Source organism: Bison bison, unplaced genomic scaffold (assembly GCF_000754665.1).
Source record: "Bison bison bison isolate TAMUID 2011002044 unplaced genomic scaffold, Bison_UMD1.0 scf7180017864322, whole genome shotgun sequence".
NCBI classification, from domain to species: Eukaryota; Metazoa; Chordata; class Mammalia; order Artiodactyla; family Bovidae; genus Bison; species Bison bison.
The window spans coordinates 9149804-9164966 of NW_011494894.1; the positions used below are offsets into that span (position 1 = coordinate 9149804).

At 44.3% G+C, this 15163-nt stretch overlaps 1 protein-coding gene across 1 annotated transcript in view; it reads right to left on the bottom strand.

Moving 5' to 3' along the window:
- CACNA1E (calcium channel, voltage-dependent, R type, alpha 1E subunit) overlaps window positions 1-15163 on the bottom strand; it is a 330398-nt gene that overhangs the window by 94361 nt on the left and 220874 nt on the right. The window contains exon 8 of the mRNA XM_010853135.1: window positions 2608-2723. Within this exon, the coding sequence (XP_010851437.1) occupies window positions 2608-2723 (116 nt within the window). The remainder of the gene's footprint in view (window positions 1-2607; window positions 2724-15163) is intronic.

A 15163-nucleotide genomic window follows, 5' to 3' on the forward strand; every position in this document is an offset into this window, starting at 1 on the left:
AAACTAAGTTAACAGGTTAAGTGTTATTGGTGGGATGCTCCTTGATGTGCACACAGAAGGTTTGAAAGTCACTGACAGCACTGGCTTTTGGAGGCCATCCTTTTAAAATTAGGTACTTGTTAAATACCTCATAGCCACATGAATGACCTCAGCCAGAGAGTCTTTTTCACTCTGCGCAGTGTCTGGGGCTTTTGGGTGGGCAGATTCAAGGACCCCCCAGGCAGGAGGAGGGTGGATGGTGCCATTGAGTACCTCTGGGGAGCGCTCGAGGGCTCCTGATAGGCTGGCACCACCCCTCCCCCAATGTCTTTTGCCAAGTTCGCTTTGGAACTTGCGAGTGTCTTTCCAGGGAAACGTAACCCATATGTCTCTGAATCACTCACGCTCCATTTGTAAAGGAAAGGGCCAGGAAGCACAATTTGACGTCGCAGTGCGTCTTTTTTTCTTAGAAGAAGAGAGCAGGCTTTGCCAACTGGAATAAAGTGGAGCCTTGGAATTCTGCATTATTTTGAAAAGCAGAGCTGCAAAGAGCAATATCCTGAGCCCCCTGACCCTGAAGGGGGCTGTGAGAAGGGCGTGGAGGGTTCTCTTTGGGGTTTGCTGCCAGCCTGCTCACTAGGGTGGTCTGTCAGATGGATCCCTTGCCCAGGAAGCCAAGGGCAGTTGGGAGGTTTAAGCTGCCAGGCTGGCCTGGAGGCAAATCTGTTGAGTTACTGTTCCCAGAAGAGGGAGAGAAGATTCAAGTCCATGTCCACACAAGAGTCTCAGAGGAGCAAGGATGAAATGGGAGTACATTCACCACTCCATGGCTCTTGCTTCCAGAAGCAGCAAAGAACTGCAGATAGTCCCAAATGAAGAGTGGCTTTTATTTGGCTTTGGCACGGCACTTCGCATCATACTTGCTCTCTCACCAGATAGATGATCAAATGTCGACTCCTGAGCTGAGACAGCCTGCGTGTGTTGTGGTCAGAACAGGAGTCATAACATCCATCATTCCAAAGCTTAGAGAAGAATAAGGGTCAGGCCACTAAGTACCCAATCCTATTCCAAATTCTTCCCGAGAAATCTCTTTGTGCTCTGCTTTTCTACCAGGAACAGAGCAAAGACGCTGTCACGCTTTTTTTTTTTTTTAATTAAAAAAAAATGTACTCTTTGTTCAGTAAGAAAATGAAGATATATAACACCAATGCAATGCAACTTTTAAAATAACAAGGAAAGCAAATGTATCCTCTTTACTGACAGATATGGGGTGATTGACACCCCTCATAAACAGCAGAGCTGCAGTCACTCTTGAGTTTGGAGGCTCTCTGTGGGTTCATAAAATCAGGATAAACCTGGACCTTTCCTCAGGGCTGGGCAACAATTATTCCCAAGGCTGAGCCATAAGCGAGGAGCTGATGACAGCAAGGAACAGGGAAAACCAGTTCTTAGCATCATCTCTTAGCTGCCCTACTGCAGTAGTCTCACTATCGGACTCCCTGCTCAGGCCTGGGTCTTCCTACCGTCTGTTCTCAATGCAGCAACCACATCTTAAACAGAGCATGTCCCTTCTCTGCTCAAGATCCCCCTGTGGCTCTCACTTGAGTCGCAGGAAAGCTCTGAACTTTACAAGGACCGGTAAAGGTCCTACAGGCTCTGCCGCCTGCTCCCACCATGAGAATGCCTTCATCCCAGCTCCTACCCTTCACTGCTCACACCTCAGGCAGTTTCTGGAGCCCTCTGGGTCTCCTCCCACATTACAGCCAGGACACTGGGTATGCTTCCTTCAGGGCTCCCTGTGGCTCACCCTCTCATCTCCTTCACATCTCTCCCCAAACAGGTCTACCCTGACTCTCCATTTAAAACTGAAACTCACCCTAAACCCCTAACCCTATCTTGATCTGTTTTCATTGTACTTGAAAGTGGAAACTTTTGTCACTCAGTCGTATCCAACTCTTGTGACCCCATGGACTGTATGTAGCTGCCAGGTGCCTCTATTCAGGGGATTTCCCAGGCAAGGATACTGGAGTGGGTAGCCATTTCCTTCTTCAGGGGATCTTCCCAGCTAAGGGATTGAACCCAGGTCTCCTGCATTGCTGGTGGATTCTTTACCATCTAAGCCACCAGGAAAGCGCTTCATTGTACTTATTACCCTATGAAAAATTACTCCTTATTTTGTTCATCACTGCCTTCCCAGCTATAGGGTAATTGAGCTCCACAAGAGTAGAGCTCCGGCTCACTGCTGTACCACAAATGCCTAGAACAGGACTTGGCACAAAGTACGCTCTCAATAAATATCTGTGGACTGAACGGACTATTGTTAGTAGTAACGGTAGTGTGTGAAATGGCATCAGCCCAAACTTAGCTCACGTACTCGGTTATGCGAACTTTTACTCAGTTCACCTTGCTAAAATATCTGTCTCCTGAAAGATGTTTGGTAGAAGAACAAGACTTCAAAGGGAGAAAATGGGACCAGTTGGGAACCCCGAAAGCCAACGAGTCATTTCCAGCTTCTCTCCGCCCTGTTTTAGACTGGCCCTTTGAGCGGAAGTACTGGGAATGGGTACTGGGTAGGTTCCGGATGTCTGTGCAGCCCATCAGCAGCCTCCTCCAGCCCCCAGGTCTTACCTGCTTTGTCTATCCAGGCGCGGTACCCGTTAAGCTCACGCTCGATCTGCTGCTGGCGCCGAAGTTTCATGAAGGCTCTCCGGTTCTCCACTCTCTCTCTCTCTTTGGCAAATTCCCTGCAGACAAAGCAGATAAGATTCACTAAGTTTGGGCAGTGCCATGATCAAAAGAAAGAGTGAAGCAAGCAGGTGAGAGAGTGTTTGAGCAGGCACTGTGTAGACCCCATTCCCTTTGTCCCTGCCTGCAACTATAATCTTAAAATGTTGTACAGAAATGAACTTTGTTCAGCCTCTTGCAGGAAGTCTTCTTGGATCAGTTTCATTTCAGTCAGCACTAAAACTTTCTGCTTGCTCTGTTTTTCTCTTTTTTTTTTTTTCAATATAAATTATCTTCTTGAAATAAAATGCAATAAAGCTAGAAATCAATATAACAAAAAGACAGCTAGAAAACACTCATATATTTGGAAATGAATGAATATACCATTAAGAAATCCATCAAAGAAAAAAATTAAATAGAAATTAGAAAATAACAATCATACATATAAAACTTGTACTATACGTATATCAGGTTCTTGGAAAGAAACATACTAGAATACGATTTTAAAAAGCTGAAATTAATAACATTTGCATTAATTTCCTTTTTTGTACTTATAAAGGTGAGATTTGGTTTTTAAATTTTACTGGAATATGGTTGCTTTACAATGTTTTTTGCTGTATAGCAAAGTGCCTGATCTCATCTGCTTGCTCTGTTTTGAAAGCTACTGACTTAGTAATGGGACGAGCTAGGTTCCAGAATGCTATATATTATATGGCTCTGGCTACAACAGAAACTCAACCCTCTGAGGGGTCAAACTATCCTTTATGCTTTTAATAACAACAGTGACTACTGTCTGTTGATTGATGATTATGTGCCAGTCCTATATGAAGTTTTTCATATCCATTAATTCATTTGATCTTCACAATCACCCCATGATGTAAGCACTATTAAAACCCTATTTAACAGATAGGGAAACCAAGGCTTAGGGGAGGGGGGGTCACTTGTCACTTACTGGGATCTGAACTCTACCCATCAAGCTGGTGGCCTGACCCACTGAGCTTGGTGCTTAGTATGTGCTGCCACTGAAGACCATGACACTGATGCCTTGAAGGGTTGAAATGCTGTTTGATGATGGCTGGTCAAGGTTGGATAAGAAAGGAGAGGGCACACAGCTCCAGAAGAAAGTGGGAGGATGGGGTGGGGTGGAGGGGAAAACAAGACAGGGGGATAAAACCAGCATAAGGGTCAGACGGAAGACACAGCCCCTAACAGGGGACAGAGCCACTCTGCAGCAAAAGACAATTAAAACAAAACAACCCACTAAAGACCCATGGGAAAAAGAAGAGAGAAGAGGAATGAGGACTCCCTGGCAGAGAGGAAGATGGTGAGATTCGACGAGTGAGCAAATGGGGATCATGAAATAGTCACTGGCTAGTAGGCCCCTCCGGATGCCACATTCGCACCAATGCCTTTCTCATCATCAAACACCCGTCCAGCCAGAACACCCCTTGCTAGCACAGTGCCTCCCAGCCACGGCTCATGCACTCTCCTACTCCCCTGAAGGCTGTTCCACTTATTCTCAGGCTCTCCATCAACAAAGAGCAGCAACCTGAAGATAACAGAGCTCAGCACCCACTGAGGGTCCTGCTACCTACTCCCTCATGTCCAGGGAGGAGGAGGGGAACCAGGGGCTAAGGGACATGCCCCAGCCCCAGTGCAGGAGAGGGAGAGGTGCCAGTCTACCGTGAGGCAGGGGGATACCAGTTCGTGCTTGATCTGGCCTCTCCTTCCAAGACAGAGGGGATTCCTTGGGCACAGGCACCTTACAGAGGTCACAATCAGGCTAAAGACACCGGACAAGGCAGACTAGAAGAAGAAATTCTCCTGGACTTGGTGTCAGGTTCAGTGGGTTCTACCAAGGGTGTCTTGGGGGAAGGAAGAGTTGACTAGGAACTGTGACAGTCAGACTTCCTTGGTGGCTCAGATGGTAAAGCGTCTGCCTACAATGTAGGAGACCTGGGTTTGATCCCTGGGTCAGGAAGATCCTTTGGAGGAGGAAATGGCAACCCACTCCAGTTCTCTTGCCTGGAAAATCCCATGGATGGAGGAGAGTGGTAGGCTACAGTCCATGGGGTCGCAAAGAGTAGGACATGACTGAAAGACTTCACTTTCTTTCACACTTTCAGTGAGAGTCAGGGTAACAGAATTTAAGCCCTGGAGCACCTCTGTTTTCCACCCCCTCTTTTGGATTTCAGCAAGTAAGAAAGCAACAAGGAGCCATCTTGGTTCATGGTGTTACCATCTACCAAAGTTCTTACCTTTGGTTCTTAGTCTTTCTATCCCCGTCATCGTTCTGTTGGTTCTGTCTTCAAAATGGCACTTGGATCCACCCTCCCTCTTCATTCTTGCTGCCTTGGTCTAGGACCTCACCTTTTCCTGCCGGGACTACTGAAATAGCATATAGCTAGTCTCTTGGCCACCTGCCTCTCTTCCCTTCATTTCATCCACCTCACAGCAATTAGAATTATCTTTCTAAAATATGCACTGGATCTTACTATGTCCAAACCTAAAATAACAACCACAGTGAGTGCCATTGGAGGAGCACTTTCTAATTTCCAAGTACCTTCATCCATTTCGGACATTTAATCTTTGCAACCAAAATGAGAAGGCAGCAAAACAGGTATTTTCAGCCTCAACATAAAAGTTAAACAACTCATTCAAGTTTAAGTAAGAGATGGAGCCAGGTTTAGAACCCTAGGCCTCTCTGCTCTAAGAGCCCAGCTTCCCCACATATCTGCCCAGCCCAATGGCATATTTATATGCAGCTTTTTACCTTTTCATATGTGTGTGCCTTCATTTTTCAACTATGCTCTAAGGGAATTCAGGAGGGTTTAGCAGGATGCAGTATTTTGAGCAAGACCTTGAAACAGGAGAATTTAAGCACACTATGGGGCTTTCCAGGTGGCTCAGTGGTAAAGAGCCTGCCTGCCAATACAGGAGACATGGCTTCAGTCCCTGGGTCAGGAAGATCCCCTGGAGGAGGCAATGGCAACCCACTCCAGTATTCTTGCCTGGAGAATCCCATGGACCGGGGTGCCTGATGGGCTACAGTTCATGGGGTCGCAAAGAGTTGGACACAACTGAGCACACACATACATACGTGAGCTATGAGCAGAGAAACACGATAATCCTTTAGCATCTGCATTATTACCAACATCTCCATTTTCCAGCTCAGAAAACTGAATCTAACGGGCGTTAAGTGGTCATTTGAAAGGGCAAGTGTCCTAAGACACAGTGCCACTAAGAAGAACCATGACCCTCAGATCCTATACATTCCCTCTTCTATCTTTTCCTTCACATCTGCTCCACCTGCTGCTAAATACCTAACAGACCTTTCAAAGTCCTTCATGGTCCTTTCTTTCAAACCTCACCCCCCATCAATCCGATCTACCTCGTGCCGACCTGCAGCCCCACTCCAGCCAAGCTCCAGCCACAGCACACTTCCCACGGTTCCTGAAAGAGCAGTGAGGGATCTAAAGGTTTAATTCACACTGGCCTAGAACCCAGACTTACCTGCCTGAGTCTGTTAAAATCCTTCAAGGCCAGGTTGAAATGTCACCTCTGATGTTTAGCTTGCCCCTCTCCCTTGCCACACGTCCTCTGACCTCTGCTCTATACTTTCTCCCTGTCTCTTCATAGCTCATCTTACAGCCAGACGTCTATGGTGGCGAGCTATACGTGTGACTGTCTCTCTCCCTCTCTGTGAGCTTTTTGTGGAAACATTCTGTCTTACTCAACTTTGCATCCTCCAGGACTAGACTAGGCCTGGTGTGTGGTACTTGTTTAATAGATTTTTTTTTTAATTACAATATCTAGGCTGACTTGAAAACCATACTGATAGATCTGCCCTGAATTCCAAAGGCTTAAATGAAGGGACGTAGCATCTCTGCACGGACCCAAGCAGAGCCAGGTGAACTAACAAGAACAGAGCAGTTGCCAGGTAACTCCTGGACACGGCCACCTCTATGTTTGTTTGGCTCCACTAAAATCTCTGCAGCATTAGCCTATGCAGTGTGCAGCGTGTCACCTCTACCCAAGCCCCAGAAGGACCACGTGGCTTCATTTCCGGTAGGAGAGGCAAGTCATCCCAGCCTCATCTCTCTTTATCTTTGGAAGTTTCCTGGCTCCAGTCTCACCAGCTGGTTTCCCTGCTCTCCTCTGCCACTGCAGGCCCCCGTTTCCTCCCACCCTCCCACCTGGCATCCTACAGGCCCAGAGCCCAACAAATCTGGCTTGGACTTTTTAAGAAGCCTCTTGGCTAAAAGAAACAGAGTGTGCACCAACAGGGAAACTTTCTAAGCAGCTCTCTGCACGTCAGTGGAGGGGAAGAAGGGCTGTGTTTGGAGGCCTTCTATATGATGTTTATCAATCAGCTTGTTTTGTTTTTCAGTTGGGAGCCCAGGGCACAAAGTGTGGCACCATATTGTTCATGATACTTCCCACTCCTCCCTTGCTGCCCCAGTGTTTGTGCCAAGGCTTCTCTCTCTGACAGGTCTGAAGGTTCCATGAGGCCAAGTAGAGTCGGAGTCACACCACATTCCAACAAGGACCTGGGAAGTTTAATCCACAGCCGAGTATTATAGCTGATACCACAGATTACAAAAATAAAATATTAAGGACAGCTAATGTTCATAAGCCACATTTGTAAAAGTCTCATTTTCTAAATTACTTTCATGTAAATTATTTCACGTAGATTTGTGGAAACCCTGGGAGAATCAGAAAGGTTACTTGCTCAAAATGACCAAGTTAGCAGGAGACAGAGCCGAAATTTAAACGAATGTCTTTTGATTCCAGATTAAGTGCTGTTTCTACAAGGCCTGAGCTGTCTTCCATGTGTCTAGCAGTCACATTTAAAACCCACAAAAGGGATTTATTCTTCAGCCAGAGGTTGAGGAAAATAAAGACATAAAAACAAAATTTTGTGTTTTTTCTAAAAAGACTATCTTTTAAATTGAAAGAGCAGCATATACTCCGTTGTTCTGTGTTGGGTTAATAAGGACCTATTATAAAACTTGTAGCATTAGTCATGTTAGTGAGGCACTGCTTGAATTTGTGTATCCTAGTCACCATTTATATGTATATTGCATTCTGGAGAAAGCAGGGACAAACAGGATTTAGCTCCATTACCTGCCCAAAATAAGTGATTCTTCTAACCTTAGATACAACACGCTTGCCAATCTCATGAGCATATATGTAGCCAGACTGAGGAAAGGGACGTGTGTTCCTCCTTCTGGTTCCTCTCTTCCCTGAGGACCTGAATACTCTCTCCTCTTCATAGAGGATTATCCTGGAGTTATTCAGATGATGATGCTTTTGCAAAGATAAAACATATGGCTGTTACCTTACTTAGCCATCCACTGCCAAACTTCTTAATGAAACGTGCCTCAAGGAATGGCCCTATGAATATCTCATTTTATCCAGTTTCTTTGGATTAAGCCACAGGAAGTTCCAAAGGAGAAAATCTGACATGAGAAGAGTGTTCATGTCCCATAAGTCCACCTGGCATTAACCTACGGTTCAAGGAAAGAGGATGGGTAATCAGCTCCTTTTCATTTGCTCCATCCAGTGTTTCTATGCCCTAGATGTAACAGAATTCAGACTAGGATGCATCTAGACTTCAGAATTTCAAACCAGGCAAACAAAAATAAACCCCCACGTGATGCAGCATAAATACAACCAAGTCTACTCTTGCAGCGAGGTACTCCAGTAACCGCTGGTGCTAAAAAACTGAGCAGTAAACCTCTCTGTCTCAGCTTCCTCTTCAGACAAGGCTGACATTAGAAAAACACAAAATAAGCTCTGCTCATAACCAGAGTAGGAATTAATATGTTTTAGTCTGAGAGTCCTGAACGGAGTCTTGCAAGAGATTGTAAAATGATAAAAATTCAATGAGATGGCAAGCTACGGAATGAAAAGGCAACCTATGGAAACGAAGAAAATATGTGCAAACCATATATCTGATAAGGGGTTAACAGTCAAAATATATCAAGAACTCACATAATTCAATAGCAAAACAAAAACAAAACCATTATAAAATACGCAGAGAAACTAAAATACACAGAGGAACCAAAATACGCAGAGGAACTAAAATACGCAGAGGAACTAAATTTTTTCCAAAGAAGACATACAAATGACCAACAGGTACATGAAAAGGTACTCAATATTACTAATCATCGGGGAAATGCTAATCAAAACTACACGTGTTACAAGAGTTCTTCTCAAAAAGATGAGAGACAACTGCTGGGGAGAATGTGGAGAAAATGGAACCCTTTTGCACTATTGGCACAAATATAAATTCGTGCAGCCACTACGGAAAACAGCATGAAGGTTCCTCAAAATATTGAAAATAGAATTACCATATGGTTTAGCAATACCTCTTCTGGGTATATATTCAAAGGAATTGAAATTATTCTTTCAAAGAGATTCTGTATCCCATGTTTATTGCAGCATTATTTATAACAGCTAGAACAGGGAAACAATGGAAATCTCCATCTATGTACACGTGCACACACAGAGACACCACAGGATATTATGCAGCCATGATAAAGAAGGAAATCCTGCCATTTGGGACAGTATAGATAGACCTTGAAGGCATTATGCTAAGTAAAATGTGTCAGACAGAGAAAAAGTAATGTACGATCTCATTTATATGTGTAACTTAAAGAAAACAACTCAGAAACAGAATATTTCGGTGGTTGCCAGAGGTGGGGGTAGGGGCTGGGGGAAACGGGTGAAGGGGGTCAGTAGGTACCCATTTCCAGTTATAAGATAAGCAAGTTCTGAAGATGTAACACATAGCATAGAGACAACAGTTAACAGTATTGTGCATACTTTAAAGTTGCTAAGAGAGTAAATCTTGAAAGTTCTCATCATAACAAAAAAATGTAACCATGTGATGCGATGGATGTTAACTAAACCTATTGTGGTGATCATTTTACAATACCTACAAATACTGAAGCATTTTATACATCTTAAACTAATGCAGTGTTATGTGTCAATTATATCACAATAAAACTGGTGGTGGGGGGGATAATCTATCACATTTCATTGGAATACTTCTTAACTAATTCTGTTACTCATAATTTTTGGTTGTCTTTTTCTTTCCCCTGGGAAGATAACCTACAGTTACCACATAGAGGGAGGATGGTGTGAAGAGGAGCAGAGCTGAGCCTCTATTCTGGTTGTCACATGTGCATGCGAGGTTTGGGTTTCTAAACTTCAGCTACTGGAACTAGGGAGTAGGCTGATCTCACCACACTGCATGGTTAAGTACACTTTTCTTCTTACATCCAAGTTAGTAAATTTACACTGTGACTGCTTTTGTTTTTTAGCAGTTTATATGAGAGGCATAATTTGTACAAATCAACTATTCATACATAGCCAATTACATATTATTCATGATTAAAGTGGAAGAATGATAAAGATAATCTCAGACAAGGTGTGTTTATCCATGTGTTTATCATATGTGACTAGGAGGTATGTGAAGTCATATTTAGGTTAATATTAAATTGATTTCTATTTGATGAACTTCTAGACTTACAGAGGAGCCCCAGATAATTCACACAGCGGCTCTTCTGCCTATTAATAAACTAAAGTGATTGGTATGGATCCACAGGGGGATGGGAGGGACTTTGGCCTTTCACGTTGCTAGAATTCTCGGTGAGATGACTAACTGTTGGGGGTTAGAGTGAGCTTCACTGAAGCCTTGCTCCAGCTGGAAATTCCTGCCCACGTTATGTCACCTCAGAGTCTCAGGGTATCTGGACAGGCATCTCTGTCTTCACCTAATGGGGAAGATGTTCTGGTAGGTCTGCTCTAACAGCACTCTACCGGACGACTACATGGCTCTCAGTTCTGGCTTCTAGCTCCAGACCCCTCCTCCGGGTTCAGTCCAAGCAGGGAGCTTTGTTTACTGATGCAGAGGCCCTTGCTGTTGTCATGGCAACCAAAAGGAAGATAAAGCCTGCCCGGAGGGGCTGGCCCCTGTGACTCAAAGATCTGTTTACCCTCACTTCTGTACACACTTGTACGCTTCATCACACACACACTGGCATGAACACGCACATGCTCATGCTGGCATGCAGAAGCGTATGTGGACGACGGACTCTGCCAAGCTCACAAATGACCACGTGGTCATATTCCTATTAATATTCAAAGCCCACGTTTCTAAAGTGCTTCACTGCATGAGGGGAACCTTGCCAGGCCTCCTATAACACGTTTGCTTTAGGAAAGAGGATTTAGGTTAGACATAAAAGAAAAAAAAAAACCAAACCTCTTTGACCCTACCTGTTCTGAAATTAACAAAGAAATTGGGGAAGGTCATACAGGCAATTGTGTGTTGGCAGTGTTTTCATTTCAATTTCACTGGAGGGTGGCATGAGTCTCATGGCCTGTAAAACAATTTTTCAGTGTGCTAGGAGCCGGGGAACCTTTTCTCCCATTTTTCAGAGGAGCAAACACAGCCCAGAGAAGGTAAATAGCTTACTGAAGGTCACACGGTTCAGCTGTATTACAGTTATTTACACCTTATCCCTTGATTTGTTCCAGAAAGGATTTAAGGAGACTTAGGATGTCAATAAATAAAGGCCAAAACAGCAGCCGATCCTCTAAATCCCATCCAGTGTTGACTCTAATAAGCAGAATGGATGGGCATGCTGGAGGATGAGGAATGCACGAACTGAGTCACTGCATCACACTATGTCACTTCTCCTTAGAGATCAGGGCCTTTTGAAGAGCTCCTCCAATGAGCAGAAGTCCTTCCCTAAAGCAGAGAAGGCAAATAAATAGCCTTGCACAGAGTGCGATGGTCCACCCTGACTCTGCCACACTACTCCCACAGCGAAGAAAGAAAGGCCACGAGTCTCACAGGCCAGAATATCAAGTGGGAGGACCTGACGAGTCACATTCCCGAGTCTTGCCTTTTACAGCCAAGGAACTTGAGGTGCAGAGAGGTCAGGGGGCTTGCTGGCCCAAGGCCGACAGTGCATGTGGCGGCTGATCTACAGCATCACTTTCATCTCCAGGTTCAAAGTCAGTGCCATTCACATCTTCATGATGTTGCAGTCATGAGACCTCAGGAGGCAGATGATTTTAAGATGCTGGGGAATTTTTCATGATCTTTTTCTTTCTTGTTCTTCTTGACACTGAGATCTCATTTATTTGAGATAAATAAATCTTAAATAAAAATAAAAAATAAAAGGCCTGGCAATTAGCATAAAGGAGATCACAAAGGAGCTATGTTTCCCTGTTTTGCTTTTTAGCCTTGGAGTTGGTATAATCCAGACCGTTATAGCACAATGATGAGAAGTTCTGAAACATGACTGAACTGGGCTTGAATCATGGCTCCATCAGGGTGGGACCTGTTCTGAAGCCTCTCTGAGTGTTTCCTCATTTGTAAAGTAGCAATAAACACCACACCTCTTTCAAAGCATTTTGAGGATTAATTTAAATAAGAGATGGAAAGTGCAAAGTATAGTATCTAGCACAGAATAGGTATTGCAAGTGCCTATTTTAAGTATGTCTGACATTCCTAAGAATGTAGGACAGTATACACAACCTACTATTAAGGCCCCTATCTATCTATCTATCTATCTACTAATTGTGCTTCCAAAATAAAATTTATTGAGTGCCTACTACCTGGTTAGCATTGCTTTAGCACATGGGGATACAGTACCAAACATAAAAGCAAAAACCCTTAGTCTCATGAAGCTTACATTCTAGTAAAGGAGACAGACAATAACCAGGGTAATAAGCACAAATATAAAGTATGTTCAATACTGAAAAGGTGGAAAAACAAAGCATAGAAGAATAGTAAGTATGAGGAGAGGGTCTGGGATTTAGGGGTCGAGTGGCTGGGGAAGGCCTCCCTGAGAAGACTTGAGAACTGAGCCACACAGATATCTGAAGAAGAGTATTCCAGAAGAGGTGGCCAGGGCAAGCTGTGGGCCAGGAACACCCTGGAGGAGCTTCCACAGAACAGAAAGGAGCCCATATGGCTGGAGTGGATGGAATAAATGAAAAATCTAATAAGGTGAGCTCAGAGAGGGTAACAGGCCACACCGAGGTAGGGGGCTAGACCATGTAGACCATGGATAATAACCTGACTTTCACTTGGTGTCATCTGGAAACCATGGGGCGGGGGGTTTGCAGCAGAGGAGTCACAGGATCTGATTCACGGTTTCACAGACTGTCTCTGACTGCCTGTTGAGAACAGACTGATGAAGGCTACAGGCGAAGGCAGGGAGACCTCCCAGGTTATTTCCAGATCATGGCAGCTGCCTTAGCCAGAGTGGCGGGAGTAGCGACATTGAGAAATCCTGGGATTCTGGGTATACTGCAATGTAGAGCTAGGAAAACTTGCTGACACCTTAAACGCAGACTATAAGAGAGATGTGAGACAAAGAAGACCCTCAAGGTTTTCTCCTTGAGCAACTAGAAGCATGGAGTTCAAGAAACTGAGATGGAAAAGATACCATGAGGAGTCATTTCTAGAGGGCAGACCAGGAGTTCAGCTGTGTATTAAGTCAGCTGGATATCCTGACACATTTATGTTGAACATCATTGGGCCCAAGAGCATCAATTCTGTTATCTACAAGAAATGCGCCAGTCACTTCAAACGTCATCTGCTGTGACTGAAACAGTGGCTGAAGACTATCTCCACACCCTTCTTTCTCCTCCACTGCCAGCAAGTGTTAGAAAGATGCTAACTGATTTTTCTGCAAGATGGAATCAAGAAATTGTTGCTATTGCTGCAAATACAATTCAAAACAAAACAAAAACCCACAAATACTCTTGAATGCTGCACTACTTCACACCAATAAGCTTTATCATTTCCTTGTATTAGCAAAGATGACCATGGAACAGCAGGAACTATGAATCCTGTGACAAGTTTTGAGTTCTCACAAGCTTGTCCTTATACCTTTCAGGAAGGGAATTAAGGGATCATCACTTTTTTTATGCCCACTTTGCAGATTGGGAAAATAAAGGCCTGAAGATGCAACACTCTTCAGTTCAGTTCAGTCGCTCGGTCGTGTCCGACTCTTTGTGACCCCATGAATTGCTAGGCATATATTATTCGTATCAATGTTTTCAGATGTGAACATAAACATATTGCCAGAATTTATTTTGAAGAATCTGTTCATTCTTCTTTAAAACTCAGGATGCAGGCTACATCAGTCCAGTGTGACTTTTGGAGTGACACAGATTACAAGGTGGGATTCTGATCTCCTTCCTCTTCGAATGCTGCCCTGCCCCCATCCCAAGCTGCCCCTCCTCGCTTTAGCACACAGACACTTTGGAGGCACAAAAGCGGGACACACATGTTGCTTTCTCCCTCTCTGTGCATATAACAGTGTGTTTTTCAGTCACAGTATTTCAGTGAGTTCAAGGCCCTGCGGTGCAGGAAGAAAAAGCCATGAGGGAAGTCAGAGCATTTCACGTTCCTCCTCCTCCCCCATTTCGCCCCCTCCACAGCACTCTAATTACAGTATGAAAGAGGCATCTTGACAGAGAACAAATGGCTGTGTTCTTTTCAGAGACACTTTCTGCACTCCTTTGAGAAGTTGCTGCAGTCGGTACCCTCCCTGAAAGGTTTTGAGGTGTGTGAGGAGTGGGTGTGGCTGGGTTTAAGGGCGTGGCTGAGAGTTTATTACCAAGCTCAGCCATTGTACACAGAACACTGTGTGGGCACTTGGTACTCTGTGTAAAGAGCCTTGAATTTCCCAGAATCCTTTGTTTCACTTTCCCAGATTATTTAAACATTAAAGGTTCCTTGTATTGGGTTGACCAAAATGTTTGAGTTTTTCTGTAACATCTTACGGAAAATCATGAATGAAGTTTTTGGCCACCCATCTTCCTGGTTCAATATCAAAAGATTCTTCTCTGTTAAAACCAGCCCTTTCTTCTGCTTTGGGATAGACAAATAGAACCAAAGAGAAGACCCAGGGCAGACAGAATAGGAATAGTGAAGGGTGAGGAGAAGAGCAGGCATCTGAAGGAAAAACCAGAGACTTGCTGTAGGCAGCACACCATGTGTCGACTCCCCACACAGAGACGCTGACCAGGCCTCCCCACTTACTGTCTTTTTAGATGTTCCATGAGGGGCTAGATAGGAGTTTTCATTTGCTCATCCATCCATCACAGCCTCAGGGTACATCAGAGAGCCTGTCATACTTATTTCCATTCCCTCAAATGGGAAATTTAGGCTTATAACAGCAATTATACTAGCTATGACAAACCCAGACAGCATATTAAAAAGCAGACACATTACTTTGTCAACAAAGGTCCATCTAGTCGAGGCTATGTCTTTCCAGTGGTCATGTATGGATGTGAGAATTGGACCATAAAGAAAACTGAGCACCAAAGTATTGATGCTTTTGAACTGTGTGTTGGAGAAGACTCTTGAGAGTCCCTTGGACTGCAAGGAAATCCAAACAGTCAATCCTAAAGGAAATCAGTCCTG